Source organism: Bubalus bubalis, chromosome 24 (genome assembly GCF_019923935.1).
Source record: "Bubalus bubalis isolate 160015118507 breed Murrah chromosome 24, NDDB_SH_1, whole genome shotgun sequence".
Taxonomy (NCBI): Eukaryota; Metazoa; Chordata; class Mammalia; order Artiodactyla; family Bovidae; genus Bubalus; species Bubalus bubalis.
The window spans coordinates 28,204,182-28,225,050 of record NC_059180.1 but is presented as its reverse complement, the minus strand read 5'-3'; the positions used below and the strand labels follow the sequence as shown (position 1 = coordinate 28,225,050).

Below are 20,869 nucleotides of genomic sequence, written 5' to 3'. Positions count from 1 at the left end.
GATGGGAGAGTGGCCCGCCCTGGGGAGGGCCTGGAAACTCCCACACTCTTCACCATACCTTCATCTGGCTGTTCATCCGTACCTTTTAAAATATCATTTCTAATAAGCTAGCAAATGTATGTACATGTAATTCTGAGTTTTGAACGGTTCTGGCAAATTATCGAACCTGGGGAAGGGGATCATGGGAGCCCCCAGTTCATAGCCAGTTGGTCAGAAGTAGAAGTGGTCCCAAATTGCAGTTGGCCTCTGAGTTTGACGGGACTGAGCCCTTGACCTGTGAGGTCTGTGCTCACTCCAGGTTGTGAGTATCAGAATTGAGTTCAATGATGGCACACCCGGTTGGTGTCCACCAAGAGTTGGAGAATTGCTTTGTGTGAGAAAATCCATGCATTTGGAGTTGCAAGTGTAGCGTGTATAAAAAACCAGTTTTCCCTTTAGTTGTGGAGGAGGTTAATGGTAGGGCTCCACATCCCAGATGTTATTTCTTCTTACCCATCCCAAGGTGTCCACTGCATTCACAACTTACAGAGTGTTGTGTTAGTTGCTCACTCATGTCCGACTCTTTGCAATCCTATGGACTGTAGCCTGCCAGGCTTCTCTGTCCATGTGATTCTCCAGGGAAGAATAGTGACGTGCATAGCCTTCTCCGGGGATCTTCCTGACGCAGGGATCGAACCCAGGTCTCCCGTATTGTAGGCAGATTCTTTACCATCTGAGCCACTACGGAAGCCCCAGGAAGAAGCCAAGTAAATACTCCCTTAAAAAGTCAACCCTTTCCTCTGTCAGTCTGCTTCTGCCTTCACATCTTGGTCTCTGCTGGGTTTCCATTAGTCTCCAGACCATGTCATTTGCAGAGAGATTTTGTAAAGCAGCAGCACTATTATTCTGACAGAGCCTATTCACCTCTCCACGCCCAGAGCTGGTAAAATGACCAATTTTCTCCATTGTCCCAGCATGAAAGGTTGAGATGCGTGATGACACAGGCTGACTTTCTTTTCCTTCCTCCATCAATCAGGTTCTCAGAAATGACATCTCTCTCTCTAGAACGAGCAGAGTTCCATTTCTAGGGTTCAGCACTATTCTGGCAGAGAATTGGACTAATGGGGTTTATTCGAAGTTCCAGCCAAGCTTCAAAAGTGCTTTGCATGAACTGGTTAAATGTTTTTTGAATAATATTATTTGATGACATTGGACAATCAACATGATGTAATGCCCACAATGAGCAGGGTATATGCATGTTTATTTTGGTCCTATTTTAATTTAAAATGCACATGTCCACATATATGCATTGGTGATGATGTCTTCAGCTACAAGTAATCAGAACATCTGATTAATAGTGTCTTGAATTAATTAGGTGTTGGTGGGGTGGCTCAAGGATGTCATCAAGGATCTGTCTCTTTCCTTGCTTCCCCGTGCCACCCTCACCACAGTGGCTATAGCAGCTTCAGGAGAATGAGGGGTTAGCACTCAAGACTCACATTGTTTTAGGAAGAGGGACCCCTTCTAGGGCCAGAAAGTGGGTCTTGTCTGACGCTTGGAAATGAATTGTGTGAGGAGACACTGCTGTGCTTTGTCACTCAGTCATGCCCAACTCTTTGCGACCCCATGGACTGTAGTGTGCCAGGCTTCTCAGCCCATGGGATTCTCCAGGCAAGAATACTGGAGTGGGTTGCCATGCCCTCCTCCAAGGGATCTTCCCAACCCAGAGATCAAACCCAGGTGTCCCACATTGCAGTTGGATTCTTTACCGTCTGAGCCACCAGGAAAGACTTCATTGGGAAGGGGCACCCAGGCAGAAAGCAGCAGAGGGAACCCAGGAGAACTCCTCTGCCACGTGGCTCGCAGTCTTGGGTTTTATGGTGATGGAGTTAGCTTCTGGGTTGTCTCTGAAACTGACTCGGGGTCCTTGCTGGTGGTGCACGCACTGTTCACCCAAGTTGGATTCCAGAGAGGAGGTTTCTGGGAAGTTGGTAGGACATATGGACTGGTGTCTCCGCTTTCCTTTTGACCTTTCCCAAATGCTTCTGGTTGGTGGTAGCTTGTCAGTTCTGCACTCCTTACCAGAACTCCGTGTTGTTAAGATAACTCATGCAAGTGGCTACTATCATATATGGAACCCAGTTCGCCTGCATTGGCTGGCAGATTCTTTACCACTGAGTCACCAGAGAAGAACCACCTCAGGTATCTATTTTATACATAGCATCAATAGTGTATATGTGTCAATTTCAATCTTCCAGTTCATCCCACCCCTCCCTGTTTGGTATCCATACATTTGTTCTCTATGTCTGTGTCTGTTTCTGCTTTGAAATGAGATCGTGCTTAGTCACTTGAGTCGTGTCTGACTCTCTGCAACCCTACGGACCATGGCCTGCCAGGCTCCTCTGTCCATGGGATTCTCCAGGCAAGAATACTGGAGTGGGTTGCCATTTCCTCTCCTTCATGGGGTTCTGATGCATGTCTGCCTGTGCGAGCTTCCCAAGAATTTCACCTTGTTTGTTAAGGTGTTGGGGATTTGGATGGACTCAGGAGGACTCAGAACTAGGCTAAGTGCAGGTTCGAGATGGATAAAGGGTGAAGGGCACCCCCCAGGGCAAATCCCCCAGACCTGGGTTACGTGAAGGCAAAAGACTGGCGTGAAGTCCACCGCAACACTCAGGGTGGAACAGGGGCCTCTGTGTGTGTGGATCAAGGTTATGTGTAATTTTAGTTTCCTTATTTGTCCTTGTTTGTATTTTTCAAAATTTCTACAGTGATCAGGAATCTGCCCAGCAACCAGATAAGACTTCTATTTAAAAAAATATTTTCCTCCCCTTTTTTTTCCACTTTATTTTTTAATTGAAGAATACTTGCTTAACAGAATTTTGTTGTTTTCTGTCAAACATCAACAAAAATTTTATTTAAAATTTAAAAAATTTAAAAAATTTTTATAGAGAGGAATATAATCAAAATAGGTTTGTTTTTTCAGAAGTTTGAAGATGTGGGCTCCATTTGTCAAATAATTGCTTGTCCAGCATCATTTTCTCTTTCTTTTCCCTCCTGCCTCTTTCTGATAGCTATTAATTGTGACAGATACCATTTACTGAGCATTGTACCATGTACGGCCCAGGCACATGCTCAATGCCTGACCTGCATAGTAATCCTGGACAGCTGTACTATTATAATTCGGATTTCAAAGATGAGGAAAGTGACAAAAACCTCTGGCACTCGGCCCCTTTGAGCTAGAGATGGCTGGTCCAACGCTGTTGCTTCTAACATTGTTGCTGCTAAGGGCTAAGTCATGTCCGACTCTTTTGCGACCCCATGTACTGTAGGTTCCTCTGTCCATGGGACAAGGAATACTGAATACAAGGAATGCAAGAATACTGAAGCAGATGGCTAACAAACACATGAAAAGATGCTCAGCATCACTCATTATTAGAGAAATGCAAATCAAAGCCACAATGAGATATTACTTACCTGACACCAGTCAGAATGGCCATCATCAAAAAGTCTACAAACAATAAATGCTGGGAGAGGGTGTGGAGAAAGGGAACGCTCTTGCATTGTTGGTGGGAATGTAAATTGATACACCTACTATGGAAGATGGATGGAGATTCCTTAAAAAACTAGGAATAAAACCACAATATGACCCAGCAATCCCACTTCTAGGCATATACCCTGAGGAAATCAGGGTTGAAAAAAGACACTTGTATCCCATTGTTCATTGCAGCACTATTTACAATAGCTAGAACATGGAAGCAACCTAGATGCCCATCTACAGATGAATGGATAAACAAGTTGTGGTACATATACACAATGGACTATTACTCAGACATAAAAGGAATGCATATGAGTCAGTTCTGATGAGGTGAATGAACCTAGAACCTATTATACAGAGTGAAGTGAGTCAGAAAGAGAAAGATAAATACTGTATTCACACATATATGGAATATAGAAAAATGGTACTGAAGAATTTACTTACAGGGCAGTGGAGAAACAGACATAGAGAATAGACTTATGGACATGGGAAGAGGGGAAGAGAGGGTGAGATGCATGGGAAGAGTAACATGGAAACTTACATCACCGAATGTAAAATAGATAGCCAACAGGAATTTGCTGTATGGCTCAGGAAACTCAAAACAGGGGCTGTGTATCAACCTAGAGGGGTGAGATGGGGAGGGAGATGGGAGGGAGGTTGGAGATATATGTATACCTATGGCTGATTCATGTTGAGGTTTGACAGAAAACAAAATTCTGTAAAGCAATTATTCTTCAATTAAAAAAAAAAAAGATTACTGGAGCAGATTGCCTTTTCCTTCTCTAGGGGATCTTCCTGACCCAGGGATCAAATCTGCATCTCCTACAATAGCAGGCGGGTTCTTTCTTACGGCTGAGCCACCAGGGAAACCCTGCTTTCTCAACTTCACGATTGGCATTTTGAACCAGATAATTCTCTACTGAGGCAGCGGGATGTTTCACGACATCCCTGGATTCTACTCACTAGATGCCAGTAGCAGTCTCCACGCACATCCAGTGATAACAGCAAATAAGTCTCCAGACATTGCCAGATGCCCCTAGAGACCAAAATCGTCCCCATTAAGAACCATTGATATACACAATGGCATATTGATTAGTTATAAAAAGGAACGCATTTGAGTCAGTTCTAATGAGGTGGATGAACCTGGAGCTTATTATACAGAGATCAGAAAGAGAAAGACAAATACTGTATATGAACGCATATGTGTGGAATTTAGAAAGATGGTACCAATAATCCTTTGTGCAGGGCAGCAAAAGAGACACAGATGTAAAGGACAGACTTTCGGACTCAGTAGAAGGCAAGGGTGGGGTGATTTGAGAGAATAGCATTGACATGTGTATATTACCGTATGTAAAATAGATGACCAGTGCGAGTTCAATGCATGAAGCCCAGCATGCAGAGCCGGTGCTCTGGAACAATCCAGAGGGATGGGGTGGGGAAGGAGGTGGGAGGGGGTTCAGGATGGGGGGGACACGTGTAATCCTGTGGCAAATTCATGTTGATGTATGGCAAAAACCAGCACAATTTAGTAAAGTAATTATCCTCCAATTAAGATAAATTAATCGAACAAAAATCTGATCAGACCACATTCAGACTCCAAAGGCCAAAAAAAAAAGTCATACCTGGGCTTATTGCCACAGACAAGGAACAGAGAATTGTCATCAGAAGCCACTGTCAGATGGCTATGCTGCCCACGCCCCTTCTTAATAGACAGTAAACACCTGTGAACTGTTCCCCTTAAAAATAAATAAATAAACCACTGGTTTAGCCCGATCTTCATGCTCCATGTAAAGAAGGATTCTGGAACACCTCTGGTTGGAACATTGCAGATAGGAACCCAGGGAAACAGCTTGTACCCTTCTGGCGAAGCCCCCATGCTCATTCGTGGCGGCTGCCACCTACTAGGACATTCCAGGGCAGGATTTGACAGTCGCTTGGAGTGCCTCTGGCAACAGGAACAGGAGATGGAGGCTAAAGTGAGACATTCCTGCCACTTGTCCTGAAAGCTGGGATGGTGGGTCACTTGGGCCATTCTTGGCCAGCGAAGGGCAGGGGACCCCCAAGCTGGTCTGAGGATGGCGCTTCTGAATGGAGTTCAAGTTCTTGATGAAGATACCCCAGAAGGAAGCAGAAAGATCAGTGAACTTGGACAAGTCGATCTCTACTTCTGGTCCCACCTACGCTTGCTGTGTAGACTCAGGTGAACCCTTTGAGAATATTCATGCTTCTCTCTCTCTCTTCCTGGGACAGAATGTTGATGTGGCCAAACCAGTCCACTCCATCCCTCCACCTGCTTCACTCTTCTTTGGAGCATCTGATGTTTTATTGTATTTGTGTTTACCCTCTGTCTCCCCAGATTAAATTTCAGTAATGAAGGCAGGGGAGGCTGGTACATCCCTGGAGCCTATGACAGTGGCGAACACAGTAAATGCTCAATAAAGACATGCAGAATGAAGGCACACAGCACACCCAATGGGGAAGCTACTTGAAAATATGTCTCGGGTCATAGACATGTCATACCCTTTGGATTCAGTGGTTCTACTTCTGAGAATCAGTAGCTCCCACCCCAAATAATCCAACATGAAAGAAAACCTTTAGGTTAATCCTACAGTGGCTACAATACAAGCAACCTGAAAAAAAATCTAAGTAATCAAGACTAAGGGCGTAATTAAAACCACCCTGATAAATCTACTTGGTAGAATTCCAGGTAGCCGTTACAAACATCGTTTACAGTAAGATGAGCTAATATTGCAATACACAGACATGAAACTAGACTACATAATGCAAAATTGTGTGTGCAACCCAATTGCTGAGGTTATAGGCGTGATCTTCTTTTTACACTATTGCTGGGAATATCATGCAGAGTCCCTTTGGAGGACAATTTGGAAATTCCTATCAAAATGCAAGGGTTCATGTCACTTAACCCTCCAACCTCATTTCTAGAAATTAATTTGCTAGGAATTCCTTTATTTCTAGCAATCTATGCTAGAATATATCTGGAAATAAGTCTAATGTCTATGAATGAGGGACAATGGTTAAATAAATTACCGTTTATCAATATATCAGAATACTATACAGTCATTAAAAATGAGGAGATATGCATGTCCTGACACAGTAATATGCTCAAGACAAAAAAAAGCTAATTGTAAAATGCTTTTGTATATGAACGATGTTGTATTTGGTAATAGAAGAGTAAGCATTTTTTTTTTTTTAATCTAGAGGAATAGATAGGAAACCCTTGACGATGGTTTTCTCCAAAGGATAGGGGAAGATTTTCTGTCTGTGCTGTTAATTTCTGTGATGTTTAAAAGCTTTTCACATAGCTGAAAAAGGAAAACACTGACCCCATGACATGGAGTCGCTCGCGTAAGCCAACAAAAACCAGGCCCGCGAAGACTGGAAGGAACTCTATCAAGGTGTTATTAACTGTGATCATTCCTGAGTTGTGGGAGAACGGGCAGTTTTTGTCTTGTTATTTTTGATGGAAAACTTCTAAAGAGCCTGTGTGATCTTTACAGAGGACAGAGCCCTCCCTCCAGTCCTCTTTGCTTGAAGCTGGGTGGTGCTCAGAATGTAGAATGTTCTGTTGATGTAACCTGTGGTCCTGCGGTGTCCTCTCTCCCCAGGATGGATGACATCCAACTCTGCAACGACATCATGGACTTGAAGCAGGAGCTGCAGAACTTGGTCGCCATCCCAGGTAACCATGGGGACCCCACCTCCACCAGACAGCTGCTCAGAGTCCCTGTCTGGAAGGCCCTAGCGCAGCCTCATTCCTGCAACTCAGTGCTCCCGATCTCGTGGCTCAACCAACTCCACATGAGGCAGACCTCGTTCAAGTCCTAATTCCGCCCACCTCCTTGACCTCGGGCAAGTCATGTTATCTCTCTGAGACTCAGTCTCTCCTCCTCTGAAAATGGGGTAGGAATAGTAATAGTACCTAATTCATTGGGTATAAATCTCATTGTGATGAATGAAACAATGCAAACCATGTGCTTAGCTTGATGGCTGGTCCAAAGAGTCCAGCAAATATTAGCAATGATTACTCTTATTATCCTGTTTGGGAATAGGTAGAGTATGGTGGTTACAAGCTCTGATTTTGGAGTCAAACCTACATCTGTCATTTATTAATCATGTGTCCTTGAGCAAGTTATTTCACTACAACGCAGTTTCTTCATCTCTAATCTGGGACAATCATACTGTCTGTCTCAGGATTGTTGTGAGATTGACGAAGGGGATAAAACATGCAAAGTGCTTAGCAGGCATCCAAGGTGGCTCAGTGGTAAAGAATCTGCCTGCCAAGCAGGAGACCTGGGTTCAATCCATGGGTCAGGAAGATCCCCTGGAGAAGGAAATGGCAACCCAATATTCTTGCCTAGAAAATCCCACTGACAGAGGATCTAGCAGGCTACAGTCCATGGGGTCTCAAAGAGTCAGACATGACTTAGCGACTAAACAACAACAACATCCTATTTAAGTGCTTAACAAATTAGCACTATTGTTATTGGGCTTCCTAGATGGCACTCGTGGTAAAGAACCCACCTGCCAATGCAGAAGACCCAAGAGACACAGGTTCGATTCCTGGGTCAGGAAGGTCCCCTGGAGGAGGGCACAGCCACCCACTCAAGTATTTTTGCCTGGAGAATCCCATGAACAGAGGAGCCTGGCAGTCTGCAGTCCATAGGGTTGCGCAAGATTTGAACACAACTGAAGCAATTTAGCACACACGTATTATTATTGTTATTATTAACCTGAGCTTCCTGGTGGCTCAGACGGTAAACAATCTGCCTGCAGTGTGAGAGACCTGGGTTCAATGCTGGGTTGGGAAGATCCCCTGGAGGAGGGCATGGCAACCCCACTCCAATATTCTTGCCTGGAGAATCCCCATAGATAAAGGGGCCCAGTGGGCTACAATCCCTGGGGTCACAAAGAGTTAGACAGTACTGAATGCCTAAGCACAGCACAGCATGCCATTAACCTAACACATCCTTCTCATCCTTCAGGTCATAGCTTCTTTGACCCATTTCCCAAAGAACACCTTCCTTGCTCATCCAAGCTGGGTTAGATGCCTCTGGGGACACTTAAACTTCTCAACATAGAGACAATCCCCAACTTAAAGTTTGATCTAACAATTTTTGGATTTTATAATGCTGTAAAGTCTTTAAGAATGTCTCCAGATGTTGCCAGATATCCCCTGGCCAGGGAGGTGGGCAAATTGCCCTGAGAAACACTTGAAAATCCAGAGATTTGGGTTTGAAGCCAGGATTGCCAGCTAAATGACCTTCACTGAGCACCTTGATTTCCTGAGCCTTAAATTCTTTGTCTGCAAAAGGAAACAAACCATGAGGCATGCACACGGTTGTTGCGGATATGCCCTGAGATGACGCAAGATAGCAAACATACTTTATTCTAAGAGGAGTGTGTGCAATGATTATGGAATCTTCTGGCATCATTGCTTTAATGAGCAACTACTAGTTGCTTTAATGAGCAACTACTGAGGCTTCCCTGGTGGCTCAGACGGTAAAGAATCTGCCTAAGTGCGAGATCCCCTGGAGAAGGGAAAGGCACCCCACTCCAGTACTCTTGCCTGGAGAATCCCATGGACAGAGGAGCCTGGCAGGCTGCAGTCCATGGGGTTGCAGAGTCGGACGTGGCTGAGTGACTACCACTTTCACTAGGTGCCAGGCAGTGTGCGGGCCCTGAGAGGACACCAGTGAGTAGCCAGCCCTCATTGAAAGGGGGTGATGGGACTTCCTTGGTGGTCCAGGGATTAAGACTCCTGGCATCCAATGCAGGGAGCATGAGTTTGATCTCTGGTTAGAGAACTGAGATCCCACATGCTGTGTGGCATGGCCCCCCAAAATAAAGATAATAAATAAATAGAATTTAAGTAAAGGGGAAGTGACAGGTCTGGCTGTGGGGCTTCTTCTTGAGGCAATTAAAATGTTCTAAAATCGATTGTTATGATGACATGGAGTCCAGGTTCACTCTACTTGCCGCATGATAGGCCAGTAAATCCGAGACAAGGTGTTAAGACAGGGAAGGGACTTTATTTGGGAGCCGGCTGACAGAGAAGATGGCAGGCTAGCGTCTCAAAATAACCATCATGTGGGGCCTGGATGTCAGGTTCTTTTATGGATCAGAGATGGGGGGAGGTGAGGAAACAAAAAGACCATTTAATTCCTGCAACTATCTCCTAGAATGGCAAACCTCAGGCAGGGTGGGGTGTGTTAATTTCTTTCTTTCTGCCATCTACAGTTTAACAGTTCGGCAGAGGCAGCAGGGTTCCCTGAGGCAAGCCGTTATGTATGCTGATAATAAGAAAAGCGGCAAACAAGATTTAAAGAGATAGGAACAGATTCAGCAGGGAGTCATAATTAACCCTTCCTGGTTACTTCAAAACAATAGAACTTTAGGACCAGGATCCTGCTGCTGGGGGCTGGAGAAGAGAAGCCCTCTTTGCGTCTTCCAGCTTCTGATGGTTCCCATCAATCCTCGTTCCTTGGCTTGTAGCTGCCTTATCCCAGTCTCTGCCTCTGTCATGGGCTTCCTCTTTTTGTGTATCTCTGTGTCATCTCCTCTTTTAAAAAAAAAAAAAATTATATTTATTTTGGCTGCACCAGGTCTTCGTTGTAGCACGCAGGACCTTCCATCTTTGTGGTGGCGTGTGGGACCTAGTTCCCCAACCAGGGATAGAACCTGGGCCCCTTGCACTGGGAGGGCAGAGTCTTAGCCACTGGCCCACCAGGAAAGTCCCCATCTCCTCTTCTGATAAGAACACTAATTATTGGATTAAGGGCTCATCTGAATGAGTATGACCTCATCTTAACTAATTATATCCACAAAAACCCTATTCCCAAGTAAGGTATTTCCAAATAAAATTAGGGGTGGCCACAAGGAGAAGAGGGCTTCAGAGGATGAGACGGCTGGACGGCATCACTGATGCAATGGGCATGAACGTGGGCAAACTTTGGGAGATGATGAGGGATGGAGAGGCCTGGCATGCTGCAGTCCATGGGGTTGCAAAGAATCAGATATGACTGGGCGACAGAACAACAACAGGAGTACTATTTATCCTAATATAGGCAGAAAGCTCAGCCCAACCTCACAAGGGTTCAGAACCAGAATCAGGAAAGCCGTGGAATATTTTTAGCCCCTGCTGTCTCTCACTGTCCATTTTGGAGCTCGTTCCATGTCTTCCCTCTAGCACATGAGCCAAGCAAGGCCACTGTTAGCAAACCACACATGGGTCCCACTTGCCCCTGTGCAGTAAAGCCAGCCTGCTGCCACCTGGTGGTGGGGAAGGAAAGTGCAGCATTTATTGCAGGGACAAGCCAGGCGTCCAGGACAGCTAGTGCTCAGAATACCAGAGCTCCTCGATGGGTCTCAGCAAAGCATTCTTGAAGCCCAGGTGAGGGAGGGGCATCCCAGGGTCTGTAATCGGCTCGTGCACAATTCTCTGATTGGGTGATGGTGAGGTCACTGGGCAGTGTCCCAGGGGTTAACACTGTCAATCTTTAGGCTTCAGAAGGCCTGGGGGCTACGGGCTTATGTCCATCAAGTAGTTAACATGTCCCATTTGGTGGTGGGGGTGGAGGGGTTAGCCTCTGTAAAACAATTCAGGAAATGTGCATCAGATACTATTATCTAGGTGATTTCAGATAGGAGCTGAAGCAGAGGATATTGGTGGGGGATGGTGGTGTTTGTCCCAAGAAGGCCCCAGAGGGTCCCTGCTCGGTTACAACTTCATCTCCCTTCCATGATTTTCCCACCCAAGAGCCCGACTCTATATCCCAATTTTCAGCTTCCCAGGGGTCTGTGATGGGCCCAGCATGGGTTGATGTCTCTCTCTTGAGTGGAAGAATTCCCAGAGCCCACTCTTAGCTCAGCAGGACACATGGGTGGCACTGGGGCAAAGGAGACACCAGGGTGTGGCCAGCCAAGGCCTCCCCAGGCCAGAGGGGCTTCACCGGGGGCCATGGCAGCCTCTGGAGCGTGGGTGGGAAGTGGGTGGAAGTTGGGAGTCTTTGGTGGACATAATACCTAGACTGTATCACTGACTAGGACTGGGATTAGGGTGAGAAGAAAAAGGCGCTCAGCTGAAACATGAGAAATTCAGCAATCATATTTTCATGCAATATTTAGAATACCAAAATTCACTCAAAAAAAGGTTAAATAAACATGAGATCAGTACTGACACTCAATGGGCAGAAACCAGGAATGCTAAACCGGCATGGAGGGGACAGTCCCCGCTGAAGGATGTGTTCTGCTTAAAATGCCATCGGCGGTCCTGCAGAGAAACACAGAAGGTCAATGGGTCACTTAGCAACAGAGCCCAGGTCTTCCCCCCCGACCCCCACTGATTCTCCTAGGAAACCGCATCTTCCCAATCACTTCCCTGAAGAAATGCAGATATTAAAGTTCCCTTTCCTCTCCTGCCTTGCTGTTCACCTCTCCCCACTGTGTCCTCTGACTTGTTGTTGAGAGCATTTCTGCGTATTCCCTGCAGCAGTGCCAGGTTTCTAGATGGACTTAGGTGGGTTTAGGAGGAAACAACCCAATGCTCCCAGCAATACAGCAAGAAAAATAATAAGTAAAGAGAGGACTGAAAGGCCAAGAAAATCATGCTTCTCCTGCCAGGGTCAGAAAACAATTCAGCAGACTATGATGAGACAAAGTCACTCAATCACATCTGACTCTTTGTGACCCCATGGACTGTAGCCCGCCCGGTTCCTCGGTCCAAGGGATTCTCCAGGCAAGAATACTGGAGTGGGTTACCATTTCCTCCCCCAGGGAATCTCTGGACCCAGAGATCAAACTGCATTTCAGGCAGATTCTTTGCTGTCTGAGCTACCAGGCAGGTGGCGCTAGTGGTAAAGAACCCGCCTGCCAATGCAGGAGACCTAAGAGACTTGAGTTCGATTCCTGGGTTGGGAAGATCCCCTGAAGAAGGAAATAGCATCCCACTCCAGTATTCTTGCCTGGAGAATCCTATGGACAGAGGAGCCTGGCGGGCTACAGTCCACAGGGTCGCAAAGAGCCGGACACGACTGAAGTGACTTCACACACGCATGATGAGAGAGAACACCTGGGGCCCTCCACACCCTCAGGGCTTCTCAGGGACAAGCTAAGACATCTCACCCACCTCCCCTGCCACCACCAGCCCCTCTGGGCTGGGGATGCTTAGACTTGGCTGTAGAGGCCATGGTACCCTCCTCTTGGACATAAAAATAGTGTCTCAAAAAAAAAAAAAAAAAAGAATAGAGTTGTTGGAAAGAATTCAACTAGTAATTCTCAACCATCAACCAGGGTGATTTGCCCCGCAGAGGACATTGGTCTTGTCAGGAGACCCAGTTGGTGGTCACCACTAGGAGAGGGGGCTGCTCCTGGCGTCTAGTGGGCAGAGGTCAGGGGTGCTGCTCAACATTCTACAGTGCTCCAGAAGCCCCCATGACAGAGAATGGTCCAGCCTCAAATGCCAGTAGTGCCAAGGTTGAGAAACCCAGATTAAATGAAAATATAATACACGGTAATACAAATACAATGATAATTGTTGCCATTTATTAAGCACTTACTTTTGCCTGCTTCTTATGCCATGACACTTGCTTTTCTCTCAGTGTCTATTTCTTTTGTACCTGGTTTGGTAAATGTGTAATCTAGAGAGCCTTTAATCATGAAAGCAAAAGTGATAATGTAAAATAAGAGCCTGTGATAATAGTAGCTGACTGTTCATGAACCCTAACTGTGTACCAGGCAGTGAGCCTCTCTTAAAACTTGCAACAACTTTATGACCGTCTCTGTCCAGAGACTGGATGCTCAGAGAGGTTGAGGAATGTGCCTAGAGTCACACAGCTAAGAAGAGGAGGAGCTGGGGCATCAGGCCAGGATTGTGATCCTATGGCGAGGTCTCCCAGTTGTGATAAGGTCTACTGACCACCTTAGTCTACAGTTAGGAGGCCACGGCATGGTCCAGGGAGAGATGATGGTGGCCTGGGCTAAGGAGGTGTGCTGGAGGAGATGAGAAGCGAGTTGGAGGGTCACATCGGCAAGCCCATGGAACTAGGAATCAGATGTGTGATGCCAACAGGGGATAAAGTTGGCAAGTAGGTGGGTGATGCGGGGAAACAAAAGTAGTAGTGGATAGGTGACTGGCACAAAAGTACCAGTAGATAGGTGAGTGGTGCCTGGAAGCAGATGGGTGATGCTTGCAGGCAGGTGAGTGATACCAGCAGGTAAATGGGTGATGCCTGCAGGTAGGTGGGTGGAGCCTGCAGGTAGGTAGTTGGGGCTTAAGGCAGGTAGGTCGTACCTGGGGGCAGGTGAGAGATGCTGGCCAGAAGCGTACGTCATACACACAAGCAGGTGAACAGTGCTGGCTGGTGGTATGGAGACCTGGGTCAGTAACTGGTTTGCAAGCTGAGAAAGACCCCTTTGAGTAGGTGGCCTCTCCTGTGAGTTTATGGACGGGCTGAGGGCCCTGAGCAGAGGGCTGCATCTGAGTGTCTGGGGAGACTGGGAGATGCCTGAACTGGCAAGAGATAGTGGGGATGAACAGCTTGAGGAGGGAGGTTTGTGAGTTCCTGGGGACTCTAGTCATAGCCACATGATGCTGGTGTAAGATCTGGGCCCTGGCAGAGGACAGGGGAGTATTGGAAGGCTGCTGCTGGTAACTTGGAAAGGACAGTGACATCACTCCTTGAGTCCAAGGGCGCTGTGGTTAATCCATCTGCAGAGGGCAAGGAGGCTCTATGATGCTGACGAGTGATTTGCAGAATCAGACTTCGGGACCCACTACCGTCGTCAGCACAGCGATGAGCAGAAACACAGGGGCTGCTAGATCCCAATTCCTTGCTCCCCTCTGATTAGTGAAAGAAACTGATTTTCTCTCTAACCTAAATATTATATTCTCCTTGTCTCTGGTTCTGCCTCCAGGTCTAGAGGAAATAGTCAGTGACAGTTTGAACTGGCAGAGGGACAAGCTGCCCCATGAGTTTTATCTTCTGAAGGGGTCTGAGCAGAGGAAGCCAATGCAGGGTTAAGTTTCTGCCCTCCTGGTTGTCTTAGTCTTCATGTCCAGCCCTCGTTGTTTTGTCTCTGCTATGAAGCTCTAGCCCTTGGTATTTAGAACAGGTTGGGAAAGCATGGGTGCTTTTCGTCTGATGGGTTGGGTAAGCCTCACTCCAGAGTAGTCATCTCCTGCACCCCGCCTGTGCCCTTCTCCCCTCAGCCTTCTTCAGGACCCTGTTGCAGCATCAATATCATTTAGCAAGCATCCACCACGGGCCAGCTCTGTGCCAAGTCGTTTACTAAGATCCCCGCACTCTTGCATTCAAGCCCTACTGTGTATTTTACAGAGGAGGAAACAAGCTTGAACCAATCCACTTGCCTTTCCAGGTTCATCCAGCAAGTTAAATGGTCGAGCCAGGATTCCAACCCTGGCCCCTCGGACTCAGTTACACTCAACCTGTCTCTGCTAATGTGTTCTTCTTCCCAGAAAAAGAAAAAACTAAGTTGCAGAAGCAGAGAGAAGATGAGCTCATCCAGAAGATCCACAAACTGGTGCAGAAGAGAGACTTCCTGGTGGACGATGCCGAGGTTGAGCGGTTAAGGTAAGTGGGGAGTGTGTCCCCTGGGCAGGGCTGGGGCTGTTAGCATGCAGCTCAGCTTCCTTCCAAAGCCCGTCATCTGCTCCCAGACTCACAGCATTGCAACGGGTGTGTCCTGGCCAAATGCTTCCCAAACACTAGATCCAGATGAATCCTTCTGGCCCGAGGCCCCACGGCCTATTCAAGAGAAATTTAAATCCAGCTTCAAAAAGTTTTGCCTGTGGATCTTAAGTGAATGTCATCTGAGAAGGTGACCAGGGAGGAATTACATCACAGAGCACATGGAAGAGCTTCCTACACCTTCTTTTTACTGAGCTTTCTCCCAACTCGTCAAGGCACCTTTTCCAGAAACTTCTATTCTTTTCTACAGAAACTCTACCCTCTGTCCTAACTTGCTTCCTCACCCACCCTCCACACTTCCCAGCTCTGTTCTCTCCCTTCTTGTCTCCTGGGGGCCTCTGATGCCCCTCCCTAGTCTTCAGGGTCTCCCATTTGTAGATGCCCCTGCCCCGTTGATCTGGTCAACCATGGGCCCTGGAGCCGCAGTGCTCCTGAAGTCTCTGCAGGGGACCAGAGGGCACGATAAATGCCAATGTTGATTCTTGAATTTTTTTGTGCTGGAGCAAAATCTTGAGAGTCCACAGGGCAGAGGCTCAACGGGCCTCTTCCAAACCAGAAGACAACTTCCCTTTAATTCTCTGTGACCTCCTGAGTCCTCCAAGGCTGCTAGGATGCACTTTTCCCAGCTCAGCCAGGCTCGGACCATTGGCTTTGCTTCTGGTGACCCTTGGGAGAGCTGAGGCGGCTTTCTGAGACCTGCCACATACTTTGTCTAGGGTAACTTAAAGGTGCAGGATCAGGAGAGGAATTGCCCCGCTCACTAAATCTCTGGTAGGGAGGCTGGGTCCTCTAACGCCCCTGCCTCTACCTTAGGGTCTCACACCAGCGGGCGTGGGCATTTACTCCATCACTGATATGTGTTTCTGCTTCAGAGTAGATTCATCAAACAACACACACCCACCACTGTACCCACATAACAACATGTGCCCACCACCCACACACAAAACATCACACATGTGTTCCACCCACATGTAACATACATTACCATCCACACATAACACGTGCACCAGTCACACACAGTACACATCAGCATATATGCACCACCCACATATAACACACAGCAACTTACATGCACCATCCCTAAAGTCTGATACATGATCCCACACTCTTGCCTCATTTTATCAGTTCCTTGATGCTCTCCTGGCTTACTGTTCTTTCCTGTCTTTACATATCTGTCTTCACAGGGAGCAAGAAGAAGATAAGGAAATGGCCGATTTTCTGAGAATCAAGTTAAAACCTCTAGACAAAGTAACCAAATCTTCAGCCAGTGAGTGCATACACTATTCCTTCTCCTCCCGCATCTGAGAGAAAAGGAAATTTTAAATGAGGTCTGGAAGCCAAGGGGACACAACAAAAATGCTTTCTAGAGGTCAAACTTGAGCACAGGATGGCAGCAGGCAGGGCCAGCTTCACGGGTGAGGAAGCCCAGGGCCCGACTCCTAGAAGGGCACTGTGCTTGCTTGCATGTCCTGCTATTGCTGTCTTGGAAGTCTTAAGAATTTTCCAACAAGAGGCCCCACCTTTTCATTTTGCACTGAGTCCTGCAAACTGTGTAGCTAGTGCTGGGAGCTAGTCCTTGCTCATATGATTTGGTACAGTTCATAGAAGGAGTTGAGTGGCCACTGAGGCAAGAAGGTGGGAACTAAGGCTCAGGGAGCTCTGGCCTCTGTTGGAGTTGGAATCGCTGGAGGAACAAAGGCAGAAGTTTGCTTCTCACAATACCAGCCTCACAAGATACTCAAAGCAAAAAGGGTTCTGGGTGAAATAAGTTTGGGAAATGCTGTGCCCTTGACCACTGTTTGTAGGCTTCCAATACCCACGAGCATATTAAAGTGATAACCAGTCCTGCTGGATAGGAACTGCCTTCTCCTTATTGGCCCAGTGAGGCCACTTTGAGTAATAAGAAATGGGTGCCCAATTCAAACTGGCCCTAGCAATAAAAGGTGATTTGCTGGAAAAAGAGCAGTGGGAGCCAGGGCTCCAGGGACTAGACACCTTTGCTTTCCTTCTGGTTGTCCACTTGGCACCTCTTGTCATCTTAACTTCACTTCCTCCTCCTACACAGGCCTTTGTGGGGCCAGAAATCCAGGACCATAACTTAGCAGAGAAGCAAGGCAATAACTGCTATCTAAATGCGTAAGATTCTGACCAGCCTTTCTTGGATCACGTTCCCACCTGCTAGGCCCATCGAAGGGGCTGGGAAGTTGTGATTTTCTGCCCCTGTAGCCACAGGGGCATGAACTGTTATCAGAGGAAGAGCGATGGACAGTCTTGTTAGGAAGACAAAACCCTGAAGCTGCCACTACCAGCTGAAGCCACAAACCCAGTTTTTCCCTAACTATCCATTGATAATATTCCATGAAAACACATTGGTACTGTGTCAAGGAATAAAGAAAGAGAAGGGCCCTGGTCCTTCTGCAGGCCCCTAAAGTCACGAGGCACATGGTTTTTGCCTAAATCCAGCATCTTCAGTAGACTCTCTCTTCCATGAAAGGCAAATTAGAAAAACTCTACCTAACAGTGTGGAAAAGGAAACAAGCAAGGAAACTTGTCTTCTGTGTAAGATTATGGATAGAAAAAAGAATTCCAGCCAGAATTCAAAACACCAAGCCTGTACCACATGCAAGTGTTGGGTCCAAATATACATCATCCATGTGGGCTGGAATCCCAAGCTGAAAAATTAAAACTAATCTAAAACCAGTGGAATCTCTGGAACCCCAGCAAAGCAAATGTAAAGTTGCTCAACAGAGACCCCTCAGCTCCCATAACACAGCCCACAGATTAAAAACAACTCCCATGCTGATGCTCTCTCAATAAAAAATTTAAAACCCATGAAGAATGGAAACACCATGAAAGGAGTCCGTAGATGCAACAAAAGAGAATGTCTGTCCTCCCATGAACCAGAAATAAGAGAGTATCTAAGAGATAATAAGTGTGTTTACAATGACTATAGAGATAAAAGAAGGAATAATACTCAAAATGAAATAGTAAGATGCTATGAAAAAAAAGAAGAGGTAAATTAGCAAAGAATTAGCCTTCTAAAAAATTACTGTCTGAGGAATTCCCCGATGGTCCAGGGGTTAGGACTTTGTGTTGTCACTGCCAAGGGCCCAGCTTCAGTCACTGACTGCAGAACTAAAATTCCACAAGCTGCGTGGCAAAAAAAAAAAAAAAGAAACTATTGTCACTGAAGTGAAACTCAATGGATTAAACACAAAGACACAGCTGAAGGGAGGATTCATATAATTGGAAGACAGAGCTGAGAAAATTACCCCGGAATTCAGCGCCAAGAGACAAACAGATGGGAAATGTGAAAGGGAAGTTATGAAACATGGAATAGTAAGAGTAATAGTGTTAAACGGACATCTAAGAGGCATTCCAGAAGGAACAAGAATGGAGAATGAGAGGCGAGGGTATCTGAAGTGATAATGAGTGAGCATTTTCCAGAACTGAAAGGTAGCCCTCTGGTTGAAGTGACTTCTTATTTCTCAGTCAAATACTTCTTGGATGACAGACCCGGTGCTGAGCTTGGCAGATAACAACGGTGAGGAGAACAGAACAGGAGAAGGGCTAAAAGCTGTAGTTAGAAGCCAAGGCCTGAAAGCCGCTGGACCTCCAGGGAGGTGGGAACGGTCAGCAGGGCCATATAAAACGCATGTCAGCTCCCCAGACTTGACCTGTGTGGCCTTGGGGCGGGGCCTGGCCGGGGTTGGGGGGGACCTGGGGCTGCAGATGGTCAGGGCTCTCCTCACCTCACCTCTGCCTCTCTCCTGTTTCCCCGCCCTGCTCCCTGCTCTCCTACCTTGCTGCAGGCTCCCGAGCAGAGAAGAAAGCAGACCCCCCACCTAGCAAGCCCACGGTGGCCAAGACGGGGCTGGCGCTCATCAAGGATTGCTGCGGGGCCGCCCAGTGCAGCATCATGTAGCCCCCACGCGGGGTGCCCCCGGGGCCACGGGGACCCCCTCCCACCCTCTTGTCTTCAGAGCCCCCATTTCACCGGGGCCCAAGAGCTCTCCAAGGCAGAAGGGATTGAAGGCAAGCCCGTGACCGCCGCCAAGGGCCCAGCCGCCCTGTACAGAGTGTAGCAATAGGGAGTCCCTCACCGTCGCATGGCCCTCCCCAGAGCATGCCGAACCCAGGAGTCTGTCTCCCTGTTTATCCAACCACCAGGAAAGGTCCTCCCTTGAAAAAAGTATTATCTCCACTTCTAGCTAGCTGTGTCTCACCCACCGTGCGAATGAACTGGGAGAGGGGCATGATCCCCAGGTGTGTACAGGTGTGACTTTTCAGCAGTCCAGAGCCATGCTGGACGCTTCCCCTAGCTGCTCTCCTAGCTCTGCTGTCAGGCCGCCCCAGACGGTCCCGTCCCCCCGTTCTTTCCTCTCCCAGGGGTTTGGGCCCTGGAGGGCTCCACGTAGCCCACGTGTCTGTGGAGACACAGAGGGCCCATCTGGAAAGACTGAGCTTGTGTGTGGTCGTCGTCACGTCTCCCGCTTCCTCCCCTCCGGTGTCTGGGCGCGGCTCACATCAGGACTGTGTCTGTCCGCTCTCGGTTCTTCCTTTGCAACATCTGTTCCAGGTGCGTGGGGATCCCCTCCCCCGGCTGGAGTGCACCCAGTGCTTGGAAGAGGTAGCAGAGAGCTGGGAGCTCCAACCCGAGGCCAGGGAAGATGAGAACAGACCCAGAGCAGACGTACTTACTCTCCACCTCCGGGGCCCGCCGGCTGGATGGTGTGCCGGCAGGGCGCCACTCACCGGCCTAACACACAGACCTCTGCAAACATCAGCGGCAGGCGGGAGAGGTGGCCTGACCCAACTGTGTCCAATCATTCGGTGGTGTATTTTAACCAGCCTGAAAAATTCCACCTGTGTAACTTGATGTACTTTTGCTACAGCCAGCCCGGCACAGCCCATGTGACCTCTCTGTACGTGTGTGTGTCGTGACCGGCCTAAGTAGTTAGCGTAACTCAAGATTCGCTGATGTGCAATCATCCATTGGAGAAAATAAAACTGGAAACCACGTACGCAGCATTTTTAAAGTTTTTACTTTATTCTTGACTATAGAAGTAACCCATGTACATAGTTAGTTAATCATTTACAAAGTACCAAAAGTATAAAAAAGGTTTTTGTTTGTTTTTTTAAACTCCCAATATTTCTCCACTTACTCTGACATTTTGGCATATGTCTTCTCTGTCTTTTTTTATGCATTTTTTTTTCATGATTGGCATTCTGTTGTACCGTTCTATAACTTTTTTTTTCCCACCTATCATAGGATCACTATCATTCTGCCACGTCATTAAAAGCTCTTTGTAAACATTAAACACTTCATAAATATTTACAATGGCTGCTTAGTAATCCATCTGTGGATATACTGTAATTTATCTAACCAGACCCTCCATATTAAACTTTTAAGCTGTTTCTAGTTTTTCAGTTTTATAAGTAATGTCAGGATAAACATCCTGAGGGGTGGAGAAGGGGGTGGGGTGTTGGGTGAAACTTCATCTGAATTTCTGATTTTTTCTTAGCACAGACTCCTAGAAGTAAGATTCACATTACATGGGTCACATTTTTTCAAAATATTTGTAAATCAAAAAAAGAAAAAAAAGTGAAGGTCTCTCTAGTCACA

General features: G+C 47.1%; 1 protein-coding gene across 1 annotated transcript in view; it reads left to right on the top strand.

Moving 5' to 3' along the window:
* The window catches only part of BMERB1 (bMERB domain containing 1), a 144,434-nt gene extending 123,773 nt beyond the window's left edge, over positions 1 to 20,661 (top strand). The window contains exons 3-6 of the mRNA XM_006050080.4: positions 7,144 to 7,217; positions 15,012 to 15,126; positions 16,428 to 16,510; positions 19,056 to 20,661. Coding sequence (XP_006050142.1) covers positions 7,144 to 7,217; positions 15,012 to 15,126; positions 16,428 to 16,510; positions 19,056 to 19,168 — 385 coding nt within the window. The 3' untranslated portion in view covers positions 19,169 to 20,661. The remainder of the gene's footprint in view (positions 1 to 7,143; positions 7,218 to 15,011; positions 15,127 to 16,427; positions 16,511 to 19,055) is intronic.
* The last annotated feature ends 208 nt before the right edge of the window (positions 20,662 to 20,869 follow it).